The 26,183-nt window shown below is 47.7% G+C and overlaps 1 protein-coding gene across 4 annotated transcripts in view; it reads left to right on the top strand.

Moving 5' to 3' along the window:
* PLA2G6 (phospholipase A2 group VI) overlaps window positions 1-26,183 on the top strand; it is a 604,218-nt gene that overhangs the window by 442,768 nt on the left and 135,267 nt on the right. For all 4 annotated transcript variants that reach the window (XM_086963273.1, XM_086963270.1, XM_086963277.1 and 1 more), the window contains 2 exons: window positions 19,673-19,855; window positions 21,175-21,283. In XM_086963273.1, the coding sequence (XP_086819399.1) occupies window positions 19,673-19,855; window positions 21,175-21,283 (292 nt within the window). The remainder of the gene's footprint in view (window positions 1-19,672; window positions 19,856-21,174; window positions 21,284-26,183) is intronic.

Genomic DNA, 26,183 nt, shown 5'->3' with positions numbered 1-26,183 from the left:
GGTGCCGGTAGGATGCCCGGTTTTAAGAATTGTGACGACTGTGACCGTACGATGTCGGTCACAGACCATCACCGACTCTGCCTCCGGTGCCTGGGCCCCGACCACGACGTGGACTCCTGCGTCGATTGCCGGGCCTTGACGAATAAGGCTAGACGGGAGTGGTCCCGCAAGCTGCTCGAGCTCCGGGTGTCGGCCCCGCGTCGAGAGCGGTCCCGGTCCGGCCGGAGGTCAAGGGAGCGATCGAGGGAGCGGTCGCGGAGCTGTCGCCGCTCCGGAAGTCGTCACCATTCCTCTGGTTCCTCAGGTAGGAAGCACAAGAAGTTGGGGCGTCGTCATCGTACTCCCGACTCCCCCGATGCTCGCGCGATGCGGCCAGGGGTTCGGGTGGCCCAACCCCCGCGGCTCCGCGTGAGTCGCCGACGTGGCCTGCTCCATACCCTGCGGTCCCTGGGCAAGGCGCGTCGCCCGAGGAGATAGAGGCGTTCCTCATGGCCATGAGGGCTCTGTCTCCTCCGACGGGTTCCGCGGCGCCTTCGGGCCCTGTGGTCCCGTCCGGGGGCCCTAGCGGTTCGGGTGATCCTGCTCGACGCCGTCGGGTGCTCCGGCCCCGGATCCGTCGACGTCTCCGATCCCGGCGCCGCTGGGGCCCTCAGGGTCGACGCCGGCTGGTCAACCGGCCTCTCCGGCGCCGATTCCATCGGGGCAACCCCATGCGCCGCCCCCGCGCGGCGCCGGTTCTCCAGCGCCGGCTCCGGGCGGCGCCGTCCCCATTCCCTCTCCGGCGCCGGACGCGGAGTTGGACCGGCGTCGTCCGATGCCGGGCTCGACGCCGATGGGGCCTGTGAACCCCGAGGAGCCGGTCTACATTGTTGACTCCGAATATGGTGAAGATGTAGATTACGGAGAGGAGTGGGAGGGGTCTGAGGACCCTCTGACCCGTGAGTGTCAGTACGACGTGGACTGGACGGGTGACTTGGGTGACGCCAGTGGTCTAGACGACTCCCCCAACCCTGGCTTTGTCTCACCTCCTACCGTGGCTTCGGAGGAGGGGGCAGCTTATTCAGTGGGGTTGATGAGGGCTGCCAAGGCCCTAAACCTTGTGCTCCCCGTCGCGGCCTTGAGGACTAACATCCTCACTGAGGTCCTCAAACCGCAGTCATGCCCACAGGAGCCACTGCTGCCGTTCAACGAGGCCTTAACTGACGTTCTTTTGGGCACGTGGTCCAGGCCCGCTTCAGGTTCGCCTGTTGACAGGAACGTGGCCAGACGCCACCGTCCGTGTTCGGACGACCCCAAGTTTCTGTCCACCCATGCCACCCCTGAGAGTCTGGTGATCCAGGCCTCCACTTCCCAAACCGCATTCCCGTCGGCCCCGCCCGACAGGGAATCTAAGAGGTACGACCAGTATGGCAAAAAGGTCTTTTCGTCCTTGAGTCTGGGACTGCGGTCTTGCAACACCGCGTGCCTCTTGGGCCGCTACACCCACTCTCTGTGGGATACGGTCGCGGACCTGCTGCCTGAATGCCCGCCGGGGGTACGGGCTAAGCTCGGCAAGGCTATGATTGAAGGCCGAGACGCAGCAAGATACTCCATCAGGTGTGGTCTTGATACGACCGACTCACTGGGCAGAGCGATGTCCACGACGGTGGCGATTCGTCGCCATGCCTGGCTGAGATCCGCCAACTTCTCGGCAGATGTCCAGAATGCATTGATGGACATGCCGTTTGATGGCAGTCGCCTGTTTGGCGACAAAGCGGACCACGCGCTGGAGCGCTTCAAGGACTCCAGGGTCACGGCCAAGTCCTTGGGTCTCTCGACCCAGCGCCAGCAAACGGGTTCGTTTCGCTCCTTTCATGGCCAAGGAAGGGGCGGTCCCACACGTGCTGCCAGCCACGCGCCGCAACAGACTTATCAACGCGGCGGTGGCCGTGGAAACCGCCGTGGTGGCGGTCGGGGACAGCAGCGAGGTCAGACCACACCTCCTCCCGCAGCATCCGCCACTAAATCCTCCTAGTCCGTGCTTTCAGGCCCATGTGACGCCGGTGGGTGGCAGGGTTCGCCATCACCTCTCACATCGGACAGGTGGGTGCTGCAGCTCGTCCGAAGGGGCTACTCCCTCCCCTTCGAGACCACTCCTCCAGCCATGCCACCGCAGAACCACCGTCTGCGGGGGACCACTTGACACTTCTGCAGGAGGAAGTTACGGCCCTCTTGGCCAAGGGGGCCATCGAGCGCGTTCCTGGGCCAGAAGTAGGACGTGGTTGCTATTCCCACTACTTTCTGGTGCCCAAGAAGGACAAAGGGGGCCTACGTCCTATCTTGGATCTAAGGAGCGTCAACGGCTTCCTCCGGAAGTAGAAGTTCAAGATGTTGACTTTGGCTCAGGTCTTGGCTGCTCTCGACCCGCAAGACTGGATGGTAGCGTTGGACTTGCGGGATGCGTACTTTCACATCCCCGTCCTGCCGGCCCTCCGGCGTTGCCTGCGGTTCACGGTAGGCCACGAGCACTTTCAGTTTATCGTGCTCCCCTTCGGCCTTACCAGCGCCCCACGGGTGTTCACAAAGGTGATGGTGGTGGTTGCAGCCCATCTGCGCAGGTTAGGGGTTTCAGTCTTCCCCTACCTAGACGACTGGTTGTTGAAGGCGGGCTCGCCCCAGACAGTCGTCCACCACCTTCAGATGACGGCAGACCTCCTGCACGAGCTGGGGTTTTCCATCAATGTGCCGAAATCACACCTGTGCCCCTCTCAAAAGCTCCTTTTCATCGGAGCGGTTCTCGACTCGGCGCAGTTTCGGGTTTATCCTCCGGAACGGCGGGTCCATGATATACAGGCTTTGATTCCCATCTTTCAGCCGCTATCCCGGGTTTCGGTCAGGTTGACGCTGCGGCTGCTGGGGCTGATGGCCTCCTGCATCCTTCTGGTGCATCACGCCCGGTGGCGGATGCGGGCTCTGCAGTGGGACCTGAAGTTTCAGTGGGCCCAGCATCAGGGCAACCTGTCCGACCATGTCTTGATCTCAGAGGGCACTGCAAGACAACTGCAGTGGTGGCTTACGGACCGCGATTGGGTCAGAGGCAGATCCCTCTCCCTTCCCCAACCGGAGCACGTTGTTGTGACGGACGCGTCCCTCCAGGGCTGGGGAGGCCACCTGGGAGAGGCAGAGATCAGAGGCATTTGGTCCCCGGCTCCATATCAACCTGTTGGAGCTCCGGGCGATTCGTTTGGCACTGAAAGCATTCCTCCCCTTTGTCAACGGGAGTGTGGTGCAGGTGTTCACGGACAACACCACCGCCATGTGGTACTGCAACAAGCAGGGCGGGGTGGGGTCGTGGACCCTTTGCCAGGAGGCTCTGCGCCTCTGGCAATGGCTGGAACGTCAGGGCGTGACTCTGACGGTTTAACACCTGGCAGGTTCTCTGAACGCCAGGGCGGACGAACTCAGCCATCGGTGCTCGATGGATCACGAATGGCGTCTGAACTCGGACGTGGCGCAAGGCCTCTTTCGGCAATGGGGAGAGCCTTGGTTAGATCTATTCGCCACAGAAGAGAACGCGCAATGTCATCAGTTCTGCGCGTTGGAGTTTCCAAGACGGCACTCGCACGGCGACGCCTTTCGGCGCGAGTGGAGTTGCGGTCTGTTATACGCCTTTCCGCCTATACCACTTCTGCCCAGAGTGCTGAAGAAGATCAGGCGCGACAGAGCCTAAGTCATCCTTTTGGCTCGGACTGGGCTCGAAGGTACTGGTATCCCGAGCTACTCAGCATGTCAGTCGGTCCCCCGATCCGCCTGCCCCTTCAGGAGGACCTTCTGTCGCAGCAGCAGGGGACGGTCCTCCACCCGAACCTGTCCAGCCTCCTTCTCCATGCGTGGAGATTGAGCGGCGGCAGTTGAGGCCATTTGACTTGTCTCCTGAAGTCTGTGATGGGATTCTGGCAGCCAGGCGTTCCTCCACGAAATCGGTATACGCCTGTTGGTGGAACAAGTTTGTGGCATGGTGCACAGCAAAGGCTGTGGATCCTCTCTCTGCCCCTCTTTCTGAGGTTCTTCTCTTCCTTCTTTCTCTTGCCCAGCAGGGCTCTGCTCTGGGCACTATCAAGGGCTACCTTTCCGCCCTTTCGGCCTTTCTGAGGCTGCCTGATCAACCTTCTTTGTTCAAGTCCCCCATTGTAACAAGATTCTTGAAGGGCATCACTCACATGTATCCACCTGTTCCGTTTGTGATGCCTCAGTGGGACTTGAACCTGTTTCTAACCTTCTTGATGTGTGCTCCCTTTGAGCCACTTCATTCCTGACCTCTCCGTCTCCTGACGTTAAAGACGGCCTTCCTGGTTGCCATCACCTCTGCCAGGAGAGTGAGTGAGCTTCAGGCTCTTTCTGTCAAACCTCCTTTCAAGTCCATTCATCCAGACAAGGTGGTTCTGAGGACTAGATCTTCTTTCCTGCCCAAAGTTGTCTCTGCTTTTCACATCGGGCAGTCCATCACCCTCCCTTCCTTCTTCCCGCCTCCGCATCCTTCAAAGGATGAAGAGCGGCTCCATCGCCTGGACCCAAAACGTGCGCTTTCATTTTATATGGATCGCACACGCCAGTTCCGGGTGGATGACCAACTGTTTGTTGGCTACGTGGGTGCAAAGAAGGGACGGGCGGTACATAAACGGACCATCTCTCGATGGGTCGTTCTGTGCATCAAAGCGTGCTACTTTTTGGCTCGGAAGGAGCCTCCTGTTGGGCTGAGGGCCCATTCCACTCGGGCCACGGCAGCTACTACTGCCCTGGGCCGGGGAGTCCCTTTGCAGGACATTTCCCAGGCGGCTACTTGGGCCTCGCTGCACACTTTTGCGAGGCACTACTGCCTGGACAGTCAAGTCCGGAGGGATGGCTTCTTTGGCCGTTCGGTCCTCCAGGACTTTCTGGTGTAGGATTGTATTGGTTCGCAGACACACCACCGGGGTTGGTATTGCTGGGGTATCTATTCTAAGGTAAGGAATCTAATACTAACCTGTTTCTTTCAGATGAACAAGTTACTTACCTTCGGTAACGATATATCTGTAAGAAACAGTAGTTAGTATTAGATTCCTTACCGCCCCACCCATCCTCCCCGTTCTGCGAACTGATACCTAGGGTTAAGGACATCCCTTTCAGGGCCCTAGTTTCAAATGGCACCAGTGTTGGTTCTCACATGGCTCTGCGTGTTCTGGTGCGGAAAAGCTGTGTACAAAGAACTGACGTCAGCGCACGGAGGCGGCGTCTATATACTCCAGCGACGTCATCACGACGCCGACGACGGACGCGGAGCCGCAGGGGACGCCTGCAGACGACGCCTACCGACGCGCAGGGGTACTGCGACGCAAAAGTTTCCGGATCCAGACTGACGCCTGGGGATATTCTAAGGTAAGGAATCTAATACTAACTACTGTTTCTTACAGATATATCGTTACCGAAGGTAAGTAACTTGTTCACCACGTGCAAAGCATACAGGCCACTATCCCTCATAAATTGTGGCTCCCAGATACTGGCTGAAATACTAGCCAATAGGCACAGTCTGTTGGTGAACAAACTGATACTACCAGACCAATCTAGATTCGTGCCGGGGTGGGCCACCTCCCACAACTTGCATACCCTATTTGCAATAATACAGGATGAAGATCCAGAGCTTGCAGCTGTGGCTGTCTTTCTGGACGCCACCAAAGTGTTCGATTCACTTAGTGGGACTACCTATTCGTTGTACTGAAAAGAATGGACCCCCCCCGCCCCCCTTACTCTCCTGGGTCTATTTACTGTACAATCAGCCACGTGCGATCGTACAAATCAACAGTTGCTGCTCAGCCCCACTATCCCTCTGCTATTTGCCCTCGCAGTTGAGCCCCGGCAGCACCATAGGGAACATGCGCTGCGATATCCAGAACAACACTTATTAGTATCCATGTATGTAGATGATATTACCTTATATCTCTGCGAGCTGCACATAAGCCTGACCCCTATTCTCCGAGAGTTCATACGATTCAGGAGGCTGTCGGGAGTCACTATTAACTAGGATAAGTTCCAGATGTTCCCTCTCATGCTGAACACACACCAATTTCCTTCGGACTACCCCCTGAAATGGTGCAATACTGAACTTAAATACTTGGGATACTACTCTCCAGGGACAAAGAAACAACGCTGAGGGCCAACTATGGCATGACCGTTGACACCATCACGTCAGTGTCATGGTGGATGACATTGCCCTTATCAGTCGCAGGGCGTATTTGCCTAATAAAAATTCTAATATTGCCAAAGTTGCTTTATTTATTCACAAATATACCATACTTTCCCGGGCGGCAGTTCTTCCGCACATTGCAAACACAACTAACCAAACTCACATGGGGGGCGCAAACAACCCCGAATACGATGGAGCACACTGACCCAACCCTTCAAAAAAGGTGGCTTCAAGGCTGAAGACATGGACATACTCTGTGCACAAGCACACTTTGCTGTGTATTGGTTCCACCAACCACCATATATGCAACACCTTGCAATAGAAAAGGGCTACATGCCCCCCCCTCCCCACTACAGTGTTTCTAGGTGCTAAATCTCATTGCGCTGGACACTCCCACACAACTGTGGGCTGGACAGGGTCGGCCTGGAAACAACTAGGGGGGAAACTAAACAAAACAGGGCTTTACTCTCCGCTGCTGCCCCAGACTCATGAATCTGCCTGCAGGACCATGTTACAAAATAAGGGTGTCACCACATGGGGGGTATCTCAACACTCCGCCCATCATCCGCTTCGATTTTGCTTTGTTCGCCCTAAGTTGGCAGGGTATGCCCAGACGTGGGTCCCTTGCTCACTTTGCCACTGGATTCAAGCTAGCCTGGCTGATGACGGCGGATTAGCCAGAAACCGGTCCCAGGATGCTTGTTTCCGGTCCAGGGAAGACATGGCTTGGCAGTTCAGGCTGGACTGTTCCCATGAGGCACAGGGTCAGACTGATTTGCATATGGCCATGTCTGAACTGGGGTGGTGGAGTGAGCTAAAGAATGATGATGGATTAAAGCCAGATCAGTTGACTGGGGGTGAGTGCTTGCATTGTTCAACAATCCGTCCATCATCCCCTTTGGTTTTGCTTTGTTCACCCTAAGTTGGCAGGGTATGCCCAGACGTGGGTCCCTTACTAACTTTGCCACTGGATTCAAGCTAGCCTGGCTGATGACGGCTGATTAGCCAGAAACCGGTCCCAGGATGCTTGTTTCCGGTGATGATGGATTAAACTCAGATCAGTTGACTGGGGGTGAGTGCTTGCATTGTTCAACACTCCGTCCATCATCCCCTTTGGTTTTGCAGGGTATCTCCACCATGACAGAATATTCAAAGACTGTACAACGTTTTTTCAGGAGAGCACGGGGTGGGACACGGAATTAGAATCCCCATTGACAGACAAACAAAGGACATACTGTTGCAATCAAACAACAGCAATAACCGCTAGTAGCCGCTTAAGAATAATCCTCCACAAATATCTGCAGCGGGTTCATTATAATCCGGCAGGACTGTATAGATATGAACTGCGGCTGGACGACTGCTGCATGTGATGCCAGAGCACAGGGGCGAACTTCCTGCACCTAGCTTGGGAGTGCAAAATAATACATGACTACCGGCTGGAGGTAATAAACACTTCATCACACAAGTTTGAGCAACACATTCACCCCAATCCTATAACTGCAGTACTAGGCTATACAGAGAAGCTAGCCATACCAGACAGGAAGCCTATATCATTGGGGCTGTACTTAGCGAAACACTGGGCTGCTTGTAGATGGGGAAGGGGAGGAGCCCCCAAATTCAGGAATGGCTAAACGACAAGACCCATTGCAAAGATCAACTTACCATATATGCTGAGCTGCTACCAGCCTCCTCGCGAACCCGCTACATATGACAACCACTACATAGGTACCTGCTAGAACGGAATAGCGCTGCGGAGGACAACAACACCCACTAGGACCTGCGGAGACGTAGGCATAGTGGACATGGTATGGATGAAAGCGGTCCGAGGGGAGGGCTATGGAAGTTACATTAACGAGGACGAGCAATTAACATATATGACAGCGGTATGCTAAAAACTGCAAAGAAAAAACGGGTCTATAGTCCATAAACCACTGTAACATATATAACACTGTCTGTAACTTAGGACACATTCATTGACAACACTATATATCAGTGTAATGTAATGTTGTTTTATTGTTGTATGTTTAAAATCTAATAATAAAAAAAGGTCTTCTGGGACATCCATTTTTAGAATGATATGTGTATCAACTGCATAGCTTTAACAGGTAAGATTTAAGAATCTTAGAAGAATTGGTAAGGGGTTAGGTAGATGTTGAATAAGAGAGCAGAACTGATGCACTCCTGTGGGACATGACATTGTTGGATATGAGAGAACGATGTGGATGGTCATAATTGCACCCAGCTTTGTCTTTCTTTGACATATGAGATAATCTATTTCAGAGCATCTTCATGTATTCTAGGATGATGGAGCTATTATAGTAGCGTGTGGTGGTGGGCAGTGTCAAATGCTGCTGATCAGTTTAGAAGCAATAGGACTCTGTTCTTGTCCGTAGTGAGTTTTAGATGATCCCATATGAATACGAGGTCTAACTCTATGCTTCTACTCGAATCAAGATTGTTGATCTTACATCATGTCATTTTCCTTAGTAAACTTGGAAAGCTGAGTAAAAACAGTTAAAAAAAAATTTCACACAGGAACAGGCCATTAGGTATTGGTCTGATGGCTGATGGTTCGCATTAGTTGAGGTTCTTCTTTTTGAGGAATGGTCGAATGGAGGAGGGTTTCAGCTTTGGAGGAAAATAACCTAGTTTTGAGTACTGGAGTAAGCTTCTAGCTACCTCTCCTGCGCAGGTTGTGAAAAGGTTCTCTTTTAGATTTTTGGTGGTGCTGGGTCTGAAGGTGTTCATAATGGTCTTCTTGCAATGATATTGTCATGGAATTATTTTTCTGAAAGGGTATTACAAGTCATTTTCTATTTTTTGAATTTTTTAGGTCAGTTCCATGGAGGTTTTGTTACAGAAGACTTGCAATCTCCGTGTGTATGTGTGTTGACACTGGATTGCCCAATTCTGCTGGAATCTTGAGGAATTACATAGAGTGGCAGTTTTCTTTAATTATGTGTGTTTAGTAGTGTTGTCTTTTTGCGGTTCTGGTGGCTGTTTTGTAATCTCTGTTATACTGGTGGTGTACGATCTTTGTCTTTTTCATCTGTTGAATTCCTCCACTTGTGTTGTAGTTTGTTGGATGTCTGCAAGGGTTGTGCGTGCTGCCCCTTTTTCTGGTGGATGAACTCCACCGTTGTTGTCTCATTCTTCTGGAAGGAGTGTTTTTCAGCTTGGTTCTTTAAAATTTTTATTGGCTACCAAAGAAGAAAAATCTTTTTTTCTCACGTATGCTGCTAAATGGTGCCTTCACACAAAGGTAGATGGCCTGGCTGTCCTCTAGGGCGCTATTCCAGTCAAGGCTTTTCTACTTGTCTAGAGAATTACAGCCCAGTGAATTTGTGATCTTTCTCTGCAGGACTCCAACTGAGGTAATTGCGCACAATACTCCTTTCCGTGTCAAAGGTGGAGCTGGTACAGCAGGAGATCATGTACTTCAATACAGCACACTAGTTGTTGCATACAAAAAAGGGATTAGTGTAGGAGCATGCTACATATTTTGGCACTGCCTATGAGTACCTTGGCATTCAGTAGCCCTTTTGGAGCTAAAATCTTTTGGTGCTGCGCTTGAGAGTACCTACTGGTGGAATTGCAAGATTCGGAGATTCTCTGGTATCGACCAGTTTAGGAAAAATTGCTAGCTGGCCCATTATTACTGCTGGGGAGTGAATCTGCATTAGAAAATAGGTCACTCAACTGGCTCAGAGAAATCCTTGAATTGAACAGGTTGCTTCCCATCTTTTAGGACGGTCGAGAGGACCAGTGCAGATCTCTTCCACTCCTTCAAGTACGTCTATATGTCGTTATCTTGATCTTGTGGAAGGTATAGTCTTAAGAAATCTCTAAATTTTGCAGGTACCAGAGAATTGCTTTACAGAGTGAAAAGGGAAGATGTTGTAAACCTATAGTTCAGCTTTCCATACCAGGCTGTTCTTTGTATGTTCTGAACAGTACAAAAAGAACAATGCAAAGACAAAAAAGTGCGAGGAAGGAAAAGGTTAAAAGGAAGGAACATTTCACTTCTGCACTGGTACTGTTGCACTTGTTTGCCCAACAAGGTCTAAAGGTTGAATTTCAACTGGTACAACATTCTGCACTTTTTCAACCTCCAAATACACCCATAGGTGACTGGATAAAGGCTTGAGTTGGAGATCTTTAAATTGCTTCTTTGTGAATTGTTTACAACTTCGCAAGGCGTCTTCAAACTATTCTAACTCAATCACCTTCACCTGCCTTCTCCCCAAGACACATAGGCTCTCTAAATTATTGTTAGTGTTCTATACTGCCTCTGCCTATTTTGAGAAATGTCCAGGTTCCAATGATTCTTTGTTTAACTTTTACAATAGCACTATAAGCACACATCATTCTCAATCATCTGCAGCCACATTTACTGAGATGGGTGCTTCTCCAGCTTAGGGCAGATGTTATGCCACTATTGGGTACTGGTTCAGACAAATTATAGATTCAGCACTGAATAATATTTCAAATTTTATTCCTTCCCTTCCTAGATGTATTAATCAAGCTTATTAAAAGAAGGCTATGAAACCACAATCTGATGAATATAACTTATTGGATACTCTTCAGCCAATAGAACAGTGCTCTGCGACAGGAGAGACTCACCTATGGGAGACTCGTCCTAAAAGATTGTAAGTGGACGTAGAGTTTGATTCGGATACAAAAACAATCAACGATTAGGAAGGACTCATTTCCCTAAAGTGCTTGATCCAGTTTGATTCCCCCTTTCCGGTCTGTTGCTTCTGAACTTTTTCTATAGTTGCTCCTTAAGGTTCTTCCAAAACCATTTTGGCAATGGACCAGCCTGTATCGAGCAGGCTTCACTTCGAGCAGACATTCAAGACAGTCATGTATTTGCCCTTTCTCCTGCATTGGATCTTTCATAGGTTATTTTCTTTTGTCAGGTGGGCACCCCAATAGTATAAATAATCTAAAATATTGTTAAAATAGCAAACAAATAGCCTTAGGCCCTAAAACTGTGTTTGTCCTTAGCAGCACATGCACCTCATTGAAGAGCACCCTGATTTGAGCAAATTGGGTAAAAGCAACAACCGCACTAACTCGCCCTAAAGGCTACCATAACTCAGATTAGTTTTATGCCATGCCAAGTGGACGGGAGTCCCCAGACAGAGCTCTGCAGTATCTGCTACATTTACCTCTCAATATCAAGAATACAACGTTTTCACCTTCAATACCCAGACCCAACATCAGCTTTCATTGCAGTGAGTTTTTTCTGAATGTCCTGACTTTAGGGCCGGGGTAGGTTTCAGGCCACATGGTAGCCTCTCTTCAAAGATGCCAACCTTTCCTTAGAGAGTGAAGAAATCTCTCTTAAAACCTTTTTGGCTTGTGGCGTAAAATTATCTTTGTGGATGACCACATCTTAAGTGCATTTACAATCCTGACTGTAAACATAAAGGATCCAAATGTGACATTTGTAAATCCTATACATCCAAGGCTTTACGTCACCCAGGCAAGTCCTAGATGTGTACATGAAAGAGCTCAGGAAACATGCCCATACCTTCTCAAACTAGATTCTGAGAGACTGGCACCTTTTGGAGTTTCTAATTAAAAGGTGCTGGGAAAAAAGCACCTAAAGGTCCCTGCAATGCTGTCTAAAAGGTGCCTGTGAAATCAACTTCTGCTCACAAAACGCAGTGTACCTTTCTTACTCCAAGCTCCCACCTTCCTTATGGCTCTGCATCCCGAAAGAAAAACGTGCAAAATTAATTCACAGTGGACATCTTTTCAACTCTCCCACCGGTTGTATCATTTACGACAGCCTTGTCGACAGTGAAGGAAGTCATGTTATCTCTTCCTCCTTCTTTGTTACTCCCCACCTCATTTTTGGTTCCCTCCTTTTCCTGGGCAATCTTCACCTCAGCTATGGTCTTCTTGTCATCAGATATCTTTTTGACGACTGGGAGCTATTATAACTGCTTCTGTATCACTCTTCACAGCCAGACGTTCAGATATTGAAGATTTCCCTTAAACCATTCCTGCAAGTGGCTCTAATTTTTTTCCCCATCCCTTTCCTCTGAAAGTGATGGACTGTCCACTTACTCAAATTCTAACACAGATGGGGAAGATGATGTTCAGGGGGTTGTTTCAAATGGAGAGCCATCCCAGCCTGCCTACAACCCAGAGTGCTTAAAGGTCCAGTATGTTTCAGAAAATGATTGGGAGGCACCATAATACCATTACCAGGATGATCTCTATGAGGACACAGACATTATGATGACTATAGGTCTTTTTATCAATGCGACTTCACTAGAGACTAACGTTATTCAAGAGAACTGCAGGCGCACAGGATCCAGTTGACTTCCGATCGTTTCAACAAATGATGGAGAATTTATGGACAAGACTGGTAAAGCAATTCCTGCCTCAGTGATATCTTTTGCCACCCATCAGGTCATCACATCCAATATCGGAGCACCCGCTGTCTCCTCTACCTCCTCCGAATTGGGCACTCTCACCTCATTCGGAGGCCCTGTATTTCCAAATCTCTTTACTGCAGAGCATAAGAGGGTATCGGAGAGAACAGATTATTGTGAATGAGGTCAGCAAATGGAGGATGCACAGAAAGAGGAGGACTCTGATCCAGATACCAGTGATTAACGGACAACTGTGAAGCTTCGATCATACCGGAAATTATGCAGGAAGCACCAGGACAAACAGATGCTCTTCCGTATGACATTGCCAAGTCTCATGCAGTTGGAATGAGTGGGGTTCCCATGACAATCGTCAGAGCAGCATGCTAATTGCCTGTTTGAGCCGTTATGACAGACTTCACCCTGTTTTTGGAACTATTGCCAAATGACAAACAAAGATGCAGCAAAACAATCAATTGATGCAGCTATGGATGTCCCCAAGCTTCAGGGGCAGCAACAGACCTCAAGAGACTGTAATGGCGTAAGAGGACCTTCTTTTGAACTAAAGTGCAGGGAAAGTCCTAGGGCCTGTTTATGGCCAAAAGTGGTGTGGGAAACATGTGGATGATGTGCTGTGGCAAACATGTGGATGATGTGCTGTATGGCAGTGGTTCTTAACCTGTTGTCCGAGGAACCCTAAGGTCAGCAAGGCCTTCTCATGAGGTCCTAACTATTACTATTGCAAAATTTAATAATATTAAAATGAAACAAAATCAATAATGTATATACAAATTAGGAAGCAACATTGACGATTTTAAAACTTTTTGTATATTTGAATGTCAATTACACAGAATATTTTATAATTTGAATATTTGTTTGGTGTATACTTGTTTTTGTACTTTTGTGCATTGTTTTCAGGTCCACATTGGAGAAATTGTCAAAGCTGGGAGTCCTCCTGCTTCCAATTCTGACTCTGTGGGGGTCCCCAGCTTCCAGTAATGATCATGGGGTGGTCCTTAGAAGTCAAACGGTTAAGAACCGCTGCTGTAAGGCATAAACATAGATGAAGGCATGGCACACTCATTTTGTAAGTTGTAGTTGTATAAGCCTTCTGGAATTCCTGGATGTAGAACATTGCAGAACTTCATAGGTTTCTCCTTGCTAACTGGATCTCACTACAGACAGTGCAGCCAGTAATTTCACTGTTTCAAAGAACAAAAATGTACCAGGAATTCCAGACAAAACTACAGAAGGGCTCCACAATTACAAAGAGAAACCCTTGTTTGTCTGTGGTTAAGATACAAACCAGAAAACCTGACTTCCTTAAGCTGCCCCACCTTCTGTCTGAATTTGCGGGTCTTAAACAACAGTCAGAAGACAAATTGACCCACTCCCTAGAGCATAGCTTTTCCCATGTGTGAGTGAACTTGAAGAGACCAAACCAACAAAGTTAAGAAACGCAATAATAGTGAAGGAATTTAAGTGCTAGTAAAGGAGCCAATACAACACAGAAAGTTGAGATGCACCTTCCTTAGGGAAGTGGACTGTTTATAAAGCCCTGCTGCCAGTCAAACCTGCAAGTCCGTCCACTTGACCATCACCAGTGATGATCCTGACGCCCCAGTCAACATAAACTGATCCTCCAGAACATTCCTGGTTTTCCCATGAATAATCTATGTTGACCACTCCCAGTGATTAATCCAGAGTCCACTTAACTCCTTTATTCTGGACACCTTTCACAGGTGGGAATAAAAATTTAAATCATTACTCCAAGCTATTGTGCAAACCAAATTGTTTGTTTCAGTGCACAATAGACTATGTACAGAAGCTGCCATGCCTTCCTACAGCCAAGGATTGACCTCACCAACTGCACTAGCTTCAGCAGGAAATTCTCAAACTGCTGAAGTGTACAATCGAGAAAGTCCTGAAAATCTAATGCAATCAGGGCTTCTTTTTCTTTTTCTTGTTAAAAAAAGACTGGCATCTGGAGTACATCTTTGATCTGCAGAATCTGAACAAGTTATTAAAGACACAGTCCTTCATGATGATCACATTGCAGGAGACCGTTTCGCTACTTCATGAAAGCATATTCCTAACATTCTAAGAACTTCAAGATGATTATATCCTATGCGTTAGATTTAATGGCAATATAAGTGATTTTCCTTAGGTAGTTAGTACTATGATTTTGCAGCCCCTATTTGGTTTCAAGTCACCCCAAGAGGCTTCACCAAGTGTTTGATACCGCAGGTGGTGCACTTTCGGAAAAAGGGCTACCGGGTGTTTTCCTACTTGAATGACAGGCTTATAAAATATCCAATTACAAAATAAGCAGAAGATTAAACCAATGTCTGGCTGTGCTTCTGTTGATTAGGTCTTACTCTGATTCTGACTGAGGGAAAAACGTCTGTATCACTGAACACATCCCTAGCCTTTCTTGGCAGACACTTCAACACTGCTTAAGCCGGGAAAGCTCTTTCTTCCTTGGCGCAAGTGGCTCAATTGGTGGCCCTAACCACGGCCAATTTCAACTGTACTTCATTTCCAGGCATGCAGTACAAGTTGATTCCTCACTGAAGACTGTAGATGTGGCCAGTCCAGTAGAGAGCTGCATAATAATTGGTGGCAAGCCGAGGGTTCATGGAAGGATGAAGTGATTGTTACTAACTGGCTAAAACAGGCATTGGTGTGGTAATGTCACATCTTTCAAAGGGCATTCTGTTTTAGCATCCTTCAATAATAACACACAAGTCTATGAATGAACTGGGAACTCACACGCAAAACTTCACAGTGTGAGGAAATTGCTCCCACGTCAAGAAATGTCTTCATATCATATTGGAGATCTGTTCTTTTCGCTTAGGTCTGCAGACTGTTCTTCAACATCCATGAAACACAAAATGTGTGCAGTAGATTTTCAAGCAAGACAGAACTAGATAACAAATCTTGTCAGAGGAAGCTCTGCAGTTATGGGCTGAACAATATTGAACATTGAGGTGGCGGCTGAAGATCTGTTGGGGCTTCACAACAATCAAGCAGATACCTTTAGTTTGAAACCTTCCAGAAGGCCATCAGTGGGAGCTCCATAGCAAAGGAGTCCATCAGCTCTTTCACCATGGAGTCATTCTATCAGTGATCAGTTCCATAATCGAGAAAACAAAAAACGCTACCTCTTTGAAATCAGGTATTACCAGCTGTGGACTACAGTGTTTTCAACAAGCTACTTCAATATCTTTCCACTGAGGCCAGTACTAGATTTAACACTATTTTCCAGGACAGGAACTTCAACTCTGCTTCTGGTTTAACTCAAGCGGAAGTACCATGAGCTGGCGTAAGATTGTGTTCAATTCTTATGGACCAGGAGACCACCTCATTGGGAGGAAAGCAGGAACAAAAATGTCCTTTCATAAATTGTTTGACCACTCTTTGTGAGTAGAACGACGGCTCTTGAGAAGATGAGATGTACATTGAAATGCCCGTCAGAAGCAACTTTACCGGGATATGTTTGAGCCTGGATATGGCCAGGAGCTTTAGGTATGTCAGTATCTAATGAGTTTGCACTAGCTGGAGAAGGCCTATACTTACCCAAGATGCAGAACTGCTCCTGTTTAGCACCATATGTTCTAAATTCAAAGTAATCAGGACCTGGGGTGTGATGTTCAAGGAGTGAAGAACGTTATGAAGAATTTGTCCCTACTGCCTGGACAGAACTTCTCGGGGTATTTTGAATGTATCCGAAGATATTGAAGTAGCTAGAGTATATTTGAGCGCTGGGTTTTCGACTGATTATACACCCCCCCCCCCCCCCCCCACCTCTCTCTCTGCCCCTATTACCCCAGCCTGGTCACCCTGTTGGGATGAATACTACAACAGATACCCAGACCATAGCGGCTTTGTTTGTTAATGTTTTTCTTAGTTTGTGGTAGGGATTTTTGATCAAGTACGAGGGGGTGGTTGGGGGGGGGGACAAGTTTAAGTAAGTAAGTAAGTAAGTGTCTTGTAAAGCGCACTGCTGCCCTGAGGCGTCGTGGCGCTGTAGACCGCTGGGGAACCCATCCTGGCTATCCCTGTGAGATGGTCCCTACTGGGTATCTCCAAAGTGAAACCAGGCATCCCCGGCGAATGTGGGGGGCCGTTGTAGAGATGAGGCAAGCTAATGCCCAGAGTTGCCGAGTGTGATCTCTGGTTAGAGTAGGCACCGAGGCGAGAATTATCGAGTTCGCTGACCCTGGTCCACGACCCTGCCGCGTCGGGAATTGAACCCTGGTCCCGGGCCGTTCTCTGCTTCCGGGTCTGCCGCCTCTAACCAGTGAGCCACACCTTCTCACTCGAAAAGTATATCTTGATCACTATGCGCAAAACGTTCATATCTCACCTGCATGTGAAAGATCTACTGTAATGATTAACACTGTCAAATGTAAACCAATAGCTATCCTTATGACCACTGACCGTTTAAGAAACCAAGAATTGATGTAATCACTGTTGGATGCCATATGTATTATCAAAAAGTGAAAAATAAATACAATTTGTGTTAAAAAAAAGTAAGTAATTTGTCACTTAGTGGCAAAACCTTTGAACCCTTTTCACAAAAAGAAATGTAAAATGTGGATAGCAAAATTGTTCAGGTCTATTTCTTCAAATCAACAAAAGAGCAAGACATTAAAAGTGTCAGCAAAATTGGCATTTAAGTCCAGTTCAAAGTCAGAACGTCTTTCACTGTGGAAAGATTTTACATTGCGCAGATCCTATCACTTCTCTGTAGGGGGAGTATGAACACCAAAGAAATAAACTTCCTCACTCTTCAGAATAAAGGGCATACTTCCCACTCCATGAAACACAACCCATAGTATCGCATCACCCCTTATTCACTTTAACAAACTGTTCCTGGAAGTCATGCTTCTGCTGTGCCTCGAGCACCTGTTTCTGTGCTACGTTTTGTGGGTCCTACCTCCGCAGGTTCCTTCACAGCCTGTAATTCCATCACCGCCACCATCTTTTCTTGATTTTCCAGTTATGGCTCTTCCAAAAGTTGACTCCAAGAAGGAGATCACGTAGTCCATAAAGGTGCCATTTTAGACATAGCAGGCAACATTCTTTGAACTTGAAACACTGTAGAAGACTGTTTCGTACTCCAAAATGATCTCTTAAAAGATCTGCCACATCTATTTCTTCATTCTGCAGATATTTTCAAACACTGGCAGTGTCGCTCCCTCTCAGCATTCCAATAATTGATTACATAAATATGTCCAATAAAGAATTGGTCCGAAGTGAAGCACAGCTTAATATTCCTGTTTCAAGCCCTCCTCTGTCATTTGAGGCCTTACACTGTTCCTTTTCAAGATTGTTATTCTTCTAGTACTCTGACTATTGGAACCCATTTTGATACTCGGTTTCAAGACCTTTTATCACCGTTATGCTTTCAAGATCATTTTTGGCTGTAGTGCTAGGATTGTTGCACTCAGGAATTAAACTTCTTACTCCTGCCTTAACTAAATATGCTCCTACTAGACTTCAGAACAAGCATAAACATCCAGAGCAATGGCCTATTTTTCTACACTTGCGTTCACTACCAGACTCTGTCATTGTATCCACTTTAAGGAAAATTCTTGCCATGGCTGCATCATCTGCTATATCTCCTAAGAATGGGGGTAAATTGAATATTGCAGTGAAAAGAAACATTTGTCAGACATCAGCTACTATGCTTAAAGCTGCCAGTGCAAGTTCCCTGCTAGACGCTGTCATAGGTCCATATGGGATCTCTGCAGTGTTTCACTGAAAAGATTCCCTTTGAAAATGGTGAATATCCAGGAAATCTTGCCTGAAGGAATAATGCTTTCCAGTCATGTTATTTGTGCGGCTGCAGACTCATTGGGTTTTAGAGCTCACTGATATTGCTATGGTCTGGGTTCTTCTGTGTGTTGATAGACCCCCGCTATTAAGCGAACTCATCTTACAAACCGGCGATTGTGCCGTACGAGTACACAGTTGCGACTCGATAATCTCCCACCCTGTATCTCCGGATTCCGGCATTCGGGAACGGCGTGACAGTTACCTCTTCTCCCGCCCAAGCTCACCTATCCCGGACTTGGCGGCATATGAGACTCTATTCTAACAGGCATACAATGTATGTCATGATGATGATCCGCTCATTCTTTCAACGGATCGAAACTCCGTCAACACCTTAAATGCACCTTATACGTTAAAAAACTTTAGTTTACGTCAATGTAAAGGTGTTTTGTTGCGATTTGTTCTCACAATAATATGTAATTCGTATGTGTAACAAACTAAGAAAGCTTTGCCTGAGCCCCCCCTGTGTGTGTCCTTTCCCCGTTCTGTATTTCACTGGCTATGTAGGACACAGGCTTGTGTCCCATTGTATGTACTGTTGTGCATTATTGACTTATTTGTTCTAAAAGTAAATATTAGACCTCTGTCCGGCTGGACAAGTCCACTTAATATAGCAACAATTGTGTCTATATTCATTACTTGGTTTCATATACTTCCTTTCCGGGGGTCGACTTTTTTGGGTTCCCTTGTTGTTTCTAAATATAATGTTGGTTCAACAACTCAAAGTGATTTTATAAGGTACATTTCACTGTCATTTGCAACAGTGATTTCTGGGGTCATTGACATGCATAGTCATGTTGTTGTGTCCTAGTCTTAGTGGATACTTCACACAGTAGGCAGTGGCCTCACACCCTAGAATGCAGTAGGGCTGTGTTCCTTTGCCTTCTAACAATTCAAGAGAGTAAGGGAGCCCCACACATGCTAACTTCTCCAAGCCACCTCATTGGAAGTCTTGAAGCGTACTGGCCCACCCCAGCCCCTCATTTTTGGGATTTGTGTCTGAACCAGTGTCACGAGTGCCAATTTTCCTTCCAGTGTTCCCAGCCCATTCTCCCACTTCACTGATTTTGAAACTGTCCCACCTGCTGTTTGGGATGAGACTGAAATGATATCTGAGCATGAAAGCTTCAAGGTATATATTTGTGGCTCTGTTTTAGCTGTCTTGATATAATTAAAAATATATATATATACCAGTTTTTTTTCTCCTTTACTCTGTCTCACCATCCCTGTTCTTGTTGCTCAGATGACACGTTTACTGCTTGCCCGAGGCAGCAATATCAACTATGTCAGCAAGACTGGAGACACGGCCCTACACATAATGGTGAAACGCTCGCGCTTCGATTGTGCCATGGTGCTGCTGACGCATGGTGCTGATGCAAATGCACAAGGGGAGGGCGGGAACACCCCTTTACATCTGGCTATGAAGGTATGTAAATCTAGAATTTGTGGTTTTATACAATGCTCTGCTAGGGTCATCACTTTACGGCAAATGTATCTTGGGGCTGTAGTACTGTGTTACTCCTTTTGGAAGAGGAGTTTAATGCACATCTCCCAATGCCTGAAGTTCTGATATGTAAGAAAACATCTGTTCAGGCTACCTTCTCTATTCCATGTTCTCACAGCTCTTTTCATTTTCATATTTGTTTATGTAATTCTAATTCAGGCCCCACACACTCAACTGGTCCATGTGCAGCACCTTAATTCTGACAACTTCCAGCTCTGATATATGTTCTTTGACAAGCATCACTGCTCCATGGAGCTCCGCCATTGCCATAAACCTGGGGTAATTAATAAATGGTGCCATGTGGTGCTGTGTTGGAGACACAATTGAGTTCCAGGTATTGCTTGCCTTGACTCATTGTGTAGCTTAGTCAGTGTGCAGTCAGATACAGAAGTGATTGACTGCTCAGTTGATGACATTGGTGGGATGCAGATATGTAGTACTGGGCTTTGCCCAGTTGCCAGCGGGGAGACGCTGATGTACTCTAGTATTGTGTATTGATCAGTTGGTATTTTGCAGGGCTCATTGCAATGGGGTAGCCGGAATCAATCAATAAATAGCTTTATTCGGAAGTCTGATAACCATAAAAGGACATACAACATTACGTCAGGTTATAAAATGCATAAAAACAAATAAAACAATAATTATACATTTAAAACATAACAGTATGTGTTAAAGTAATTTTAGGACAATATAGACCTACGAATTTGCACAGCACATTTTAAAAAGGCCCCAAAATGCAAAACAATTTCATCATTAGGTAAGGTCATTAAAGGCCTACAAGCGGGCCTGCTTTGTCCAGTGCTTTTGAAATACGTTTTTTAGAACCGTTATTAAAAACAATCTCGTATACCTTACACAAAATTTACAAAAGAAGATAAAATGGAGCATTGATTGGCCTGAAACATTATCATACAGCCTCTAAATTGTGGATGAAATCCTGGGGAAAGCACAACAGGTATTTCATTGTGTCTGATCTAAAACGAAATAGCAAAGATCGCTGGTGGCTGGAATCATATATGTGTTGATGTTCTTTGATGAAATGATGTCATACAGATAATGCTTGCCATTATTGTCTCCAGATCTCCTGGTCCTCATTGTTCTCCAAGTGGCTCTGTTTCCTGTCCATAGGGTGGCTCACATCTTGCTGAAAGGGCATCTTGTGGTCCCTCTGCCTTTGGTTTAAAAGTAGCCTCTCCCACCCTGACCCTCTTCCCCGAATCAGTCTTTCTTTATTTTTGTAGCTGGACCATCTCGAGCTCATCAAGGCACTGATTGTTTTTGGGGCAAACGTTGAGACGCCCAACGAATTTGGGGAAACCCCTGGATTGATCGCAGCACGAAGCAGCAAAGGTGGGTGTCAGGCTAACTGTGTATATGTCCATGTTCTCCTGCTCTCAGACCATCCATACTCTGTGTATAATCAGCATACCCCAGCACACGTGAATTCAAAATGACAGTTTTAGATGTTATTCACATATAACATAATAGGTCAATCAGTTGATTTTTTCTTCTTTTAATAAATCTGCAAGCTTTCAGTAAGTGAACTGTTCCCAAGCCAACACGTCTTTTGTCACCTCAGTAAGGTTGTACATGCGACTTGTTCACGGTTTCACTATATTGCAGTTTCCAATGTGGCGATAATTCCAGGCCACACTAATCCTGTGGTGTGAGGTCTGCTGGGCAAATTTAAAATTTGTTCGGTTGCTCCGTTTCCTATGCTCCTGACGAAAAGTGTGTTGGCTTGGGAACAGTTCACATATGTGGCATAGGCAAACAGGAATCATGCATGTGCACCATGACAGGGAGAGGTGCCCAAAGCCCTACCTCAAAGTGATGAAAGACTACTGCCTCCACCAGGAGTTTATCAGCATGAATATGTTGTGGTGGTAGCAGCATACCATGTAGTTAGTTATCAGAAGGAGTGAACAGATCCTTTTTAACCTATCATTGGAGTGAGCTGTGCAAGCTCCCTAGCTTTTAAGGTTCAGCTGCTGTGTGTTTAACTCACCCTTGGCCTATATCAGATTGGTGTGAAGTACTGCACAACGCAGAGTTGGTGTATCTGCTTTGGGTGTATGTGTGCCTGGGAAGGGTACAATACAGGAATAATGCAGTACTGAACAGTGTGTGCATTTCTGGATATATATGTGCCTATGAGTGGTTCAGCACATGAAGGATGTAGCGCTGTGCAGTGTGTGTAGGATAAATGCACATGCTGGGTATACGCTTACCTGTGAATAGTACAGTACACGAAGGATACAATGCTGTGTAGTGCAGGCATGTTAAATGCAATGGGCGAATGTATGTGTGCCTCTGAGTGGTACAGTACAAGGAGGATACAATACTGTCCAGTGCATGTATGCTGTATACATACACTGGGTTTATGTGGGCCTGTGAATGGTAAGATACATGCAGGGCCCGGTGTCTGATTTTTTTGAGACCCCGGCCTGCATGGTGAAACATGGAGAGGAGGTAGAAAAACCCTGTTGAGTGGACTTCTTGTGTGATATTTAAGGAAACAGCTGATGCACCGATTGGACCGATGCTAATTTGTTGAACAGAGTCATGACCTCTTTATGCCAGGAGACGGTTGCTGTGTATTGTGCTATCCGATCTGGCCGGGTCCCATGCGTAGTAGCGAAACGGTGTCCCTGTATGCCAGGAGGGGTTACTGTGGAAGAGACTGCTGTGCAGTAAGTGTCATAGCCTTGGACGGTGGTGTGTTGGCAATCCTGTATGCCAGGAGGGGCTGCTTTGGGAAAGACTGCTGTATGGCAAGGGCTATAGCCTTTTGCGGTAGTGAGGCGGCAACCCCATATGCCAGGAGAGCCTGCTTTGGTGAATATCTCCATGCTGATCAAGCCGGAGCACTGGCACTTTGAGTTGCAGTGACCCTGTATGCCAGAGGAGGTCACTGGAAGCACTAAGAACTGCAACTTGGTCTGCTTCCACCGGAGAAGTGGAGCGCCATGGGAGCTCCTGCACACCATAACCCAGGACAGGTTTCAGGCCTGTTGGCACAGAGGGACCTTTTTGCTAAATTAGCTCAGTAAAGCTGGAATACTGTTGACTTTAAGGTAAATTTATAGTGGAGTCTCTACTCAGACTACTTGTGGGGCCCACCCTGGGGGTTACCAATAGTGAGTGGGGAATAACCACAATCGCTAAACGCTAGGAGTGAGAGACAGGGTAGCACCCGATATCAGGGGAGGATCATATAAACGTGTTTGTGAATATCGTATTTTTCCTTTGTGTAGTTAGTGGTAGAAATAAAATACTTCACTTTTTTCATAAAAGTGAGTATTTGGCTGGATAATGATTTATTTGTGCTGCTGCATGCATTTTGAGTTGCGAGACTATGTACACTATCCTGGATCCACCACCCCTTGAGGGAGCCTTAGACTGCTCATACCAGGCTAAAATGAGAGTCAAGTGTAGAAGGGGTACTTGGCCCAGATGTTCAGGATCCATAGTAGGTCGGGCCCAGGACATCAGGATTAAAGGCCTCTTCCCTCATGGTTGGGCCAAGTCGCCCCAGCGTGTCCCGTTGAAAGCCGTTCTCACAACTTGCCTATTGTCCAGCTGTCTTGCAACAAGGTCATGAGGTCTTCAAAAAACTGCTATCTCTACTGCAGCATCTCCCTGAATCAAAAAGAAATATAAATTGTTAACTCAGGACCCACAGTACATTATTTCACACATGGAGCACATCTCTTATCTGCACAGCCAGGAAAAGAGCCTAATCCCCAAGCACACATGGCCTGCCAACCGATAGGGACAGTAAATCTTTTGAGGCAGTTGGCAGAAAAATGGAGTCAGTGGCATCTATAAAATTGCATAGAGGAAACTAGTGACAAGGTTAATAGATATGCTTACCAACAGTGGGAGGATATGGAAGATATACTTTAGCAGCTCCCATAACAGTACCTGTAACGGACAGAGTCAATAGTTGGAAGAAGGTAGAACAATTGCAGCTACTTATTTTTAAGTACGTATTAGATGCAGAGCACCCAGCCAGCAGGCAATTGTCAACAGGAACAATTGTTCAGGGGCACTCCTGGCTATGAATTTCAGGCTTTAAAAGTGAAGTACAAGCAAATGTGATTGACACATCTTTTATAAGGGAAGATTTATTCGGCACAGTAATCGATCAAAACCTGGAACAAATGGAAAAGGTTAGTGACACTGCAAAGCCAGTATGTTACTTGACAATGGGGGAATCTCCTTTTTATAGAGGACAAATGTTGGCAAAGTAGATTACTCTACAGTATAATGCCCTAAAAACAAATGATTTCTACTGGTTTCTAACCCAGTCACCGTGGTTCCTGAACAATCAAACCAGACAGTTTTTTAGGTCTCGCCTTTACCATTCCGCAGGAATGGGAAATGGGGAGAATTCAAGTCGGCTATTTTCTCTTCAAACCAAAGGGCTTTCAGCCGCGGTTTTCTTGCAGTGCCCGTGAACCACGTGATAACATGCACGCGCATTCAGGGCCAGCCAGCCCAGCACATCAAAGGGCTTCTCCTCCCCTAATTATTCAAGACGCTTTACACATTACACTCATCTGCCTGAAGTGGGAGTTTTAAACAAGCAAAGCTGGTCCTTCTGTACTTGCAGTTTCACTTCTAATGTGTGTTGTTATTTATCATGATTTTTAGCTGAGGTGTATCACGCTTGTTCATGAGTTTGATCTCTTCATACTGTCAAATGTTTTCTAAGTTGTTTTTGATTGTCTTACCACTGGAGGTCTCCCTGTGCTACATTTAGCCTCTGACACATGCAACGCCACTCAACCACGCAACGCCACTCAACCACGCAACACCACTCAACCACGCAACGCCACTCAACCACGCAACGCCACTCAACCACGCAACGCCACGCAACTACGCAACGCCACGCAACTACGCAACGCCACGCAACTACGCAACGCCACGCAACTACGCAACGCCACTCAACTACGCAACGCCACTCAACTACGCAACGCCGCTCAACTACGCAACGCCGCTCAACTACGCAACGCCGCTCAACTACGCAACGCCGCGCAACTACGCAACGCCGCAATGCCACGCAACTACGCAACGCCACGCAACAACGCAACGCCACTCACACATGCAACGCCACGCAACTACGCAACGCCACTCAACTACGCAACGCCACTCAACTACGCAACGCCACTCAACTACGCAACGCTGCGCAACTACGCAACGCCGCAACGCCACGCAACTACGCAACGCCACGCAACTACGCAACGCCACTCACACATGCAACGCCACGCAACTACGCAACGCCACGCAACTACGCAACGCCACGCAACTACGCAACGCCACGCAACAACGCAACGCCACGCAACAACGCAACGCCACTCAACTACGCAACGCCACTCAACTACGCAACGCCACTCAACTACGCAACGCCACTCAACTACGCAACGCCACTCAACTACGCCACGCCACTCAACTACGCAACGCCGCGCAACTACGCAACGCCGCAATGCCACGCAACTACACAACGCCACTCAACTACGCAACGCCACGCAACAACGCAACGCCACGCAACAACGCAACGCCACTCAACTACGCAACGCCACTCAACTACGCAACGCCACTCAACTACGCAACGCCGCTCAACTACGCAACGCCACGCAACTACGCAACGCCACGCAACTACGCAACGCCACGCAACTACGCAACGCCACTCAACTACGCAACGCCACTCAACTACGCAACGCCACTCAACTACGCAACGCCACTCAACTACGCAACGCCACTCAACTACGCAACGCCGCTCAACTACGCAACACCGCGCAACTACGCAACGCCGCAATGCCACGCAACTACGCAACGCCACGCAACAACGCAACGCCACTCACACATGCAACGCCACGCAACTACGCAACGCCACTCAACTACACAACGCCACTCAACTACGCAACGCCACTCAACTACGCAACGCCACTCAACTACGCAACGCCACTCAACTACGCAACGCTGCGCAACGCCGCAACGCCACGCAACTACGCAACGCCACGCAACTACGCAACGCCACGCAACTACGCAACGCCACTCACACATGCAACGCCACGCAACTACGCAACGCCACGCAACTACGCAACGCCACGCAACTACGCAACGCCACGCAACTACACAACGCCACGCAACAACGCAACGCCACGCAACAACGCAACGCCACTCAACTACGCAACGCCACTCAACTACGCAACGCCACTCAACTACGCAACGCCACTCAACT

The sequence above is a fragment of the Lissotriton vulgaris genome, chromosome 1_1, assembly GCF_964263255.1.
Source record: "Lissotriton vulgaris chromosome 1_1, aLisVul1.2, whole genome shotgun sequence".
Classification (NCBI taxonomy): domain Eukaryota; kingdom Metazoa; phylum Chordata; class Amphibia; order Caudata; family Salamandridae; genus Lissotriton; species Lissotriton vulgaris.
Note: the sequence above shows the minus strand (reverse complement) of the source record. Positions and strands in the feature narration are given on the sequence as shown.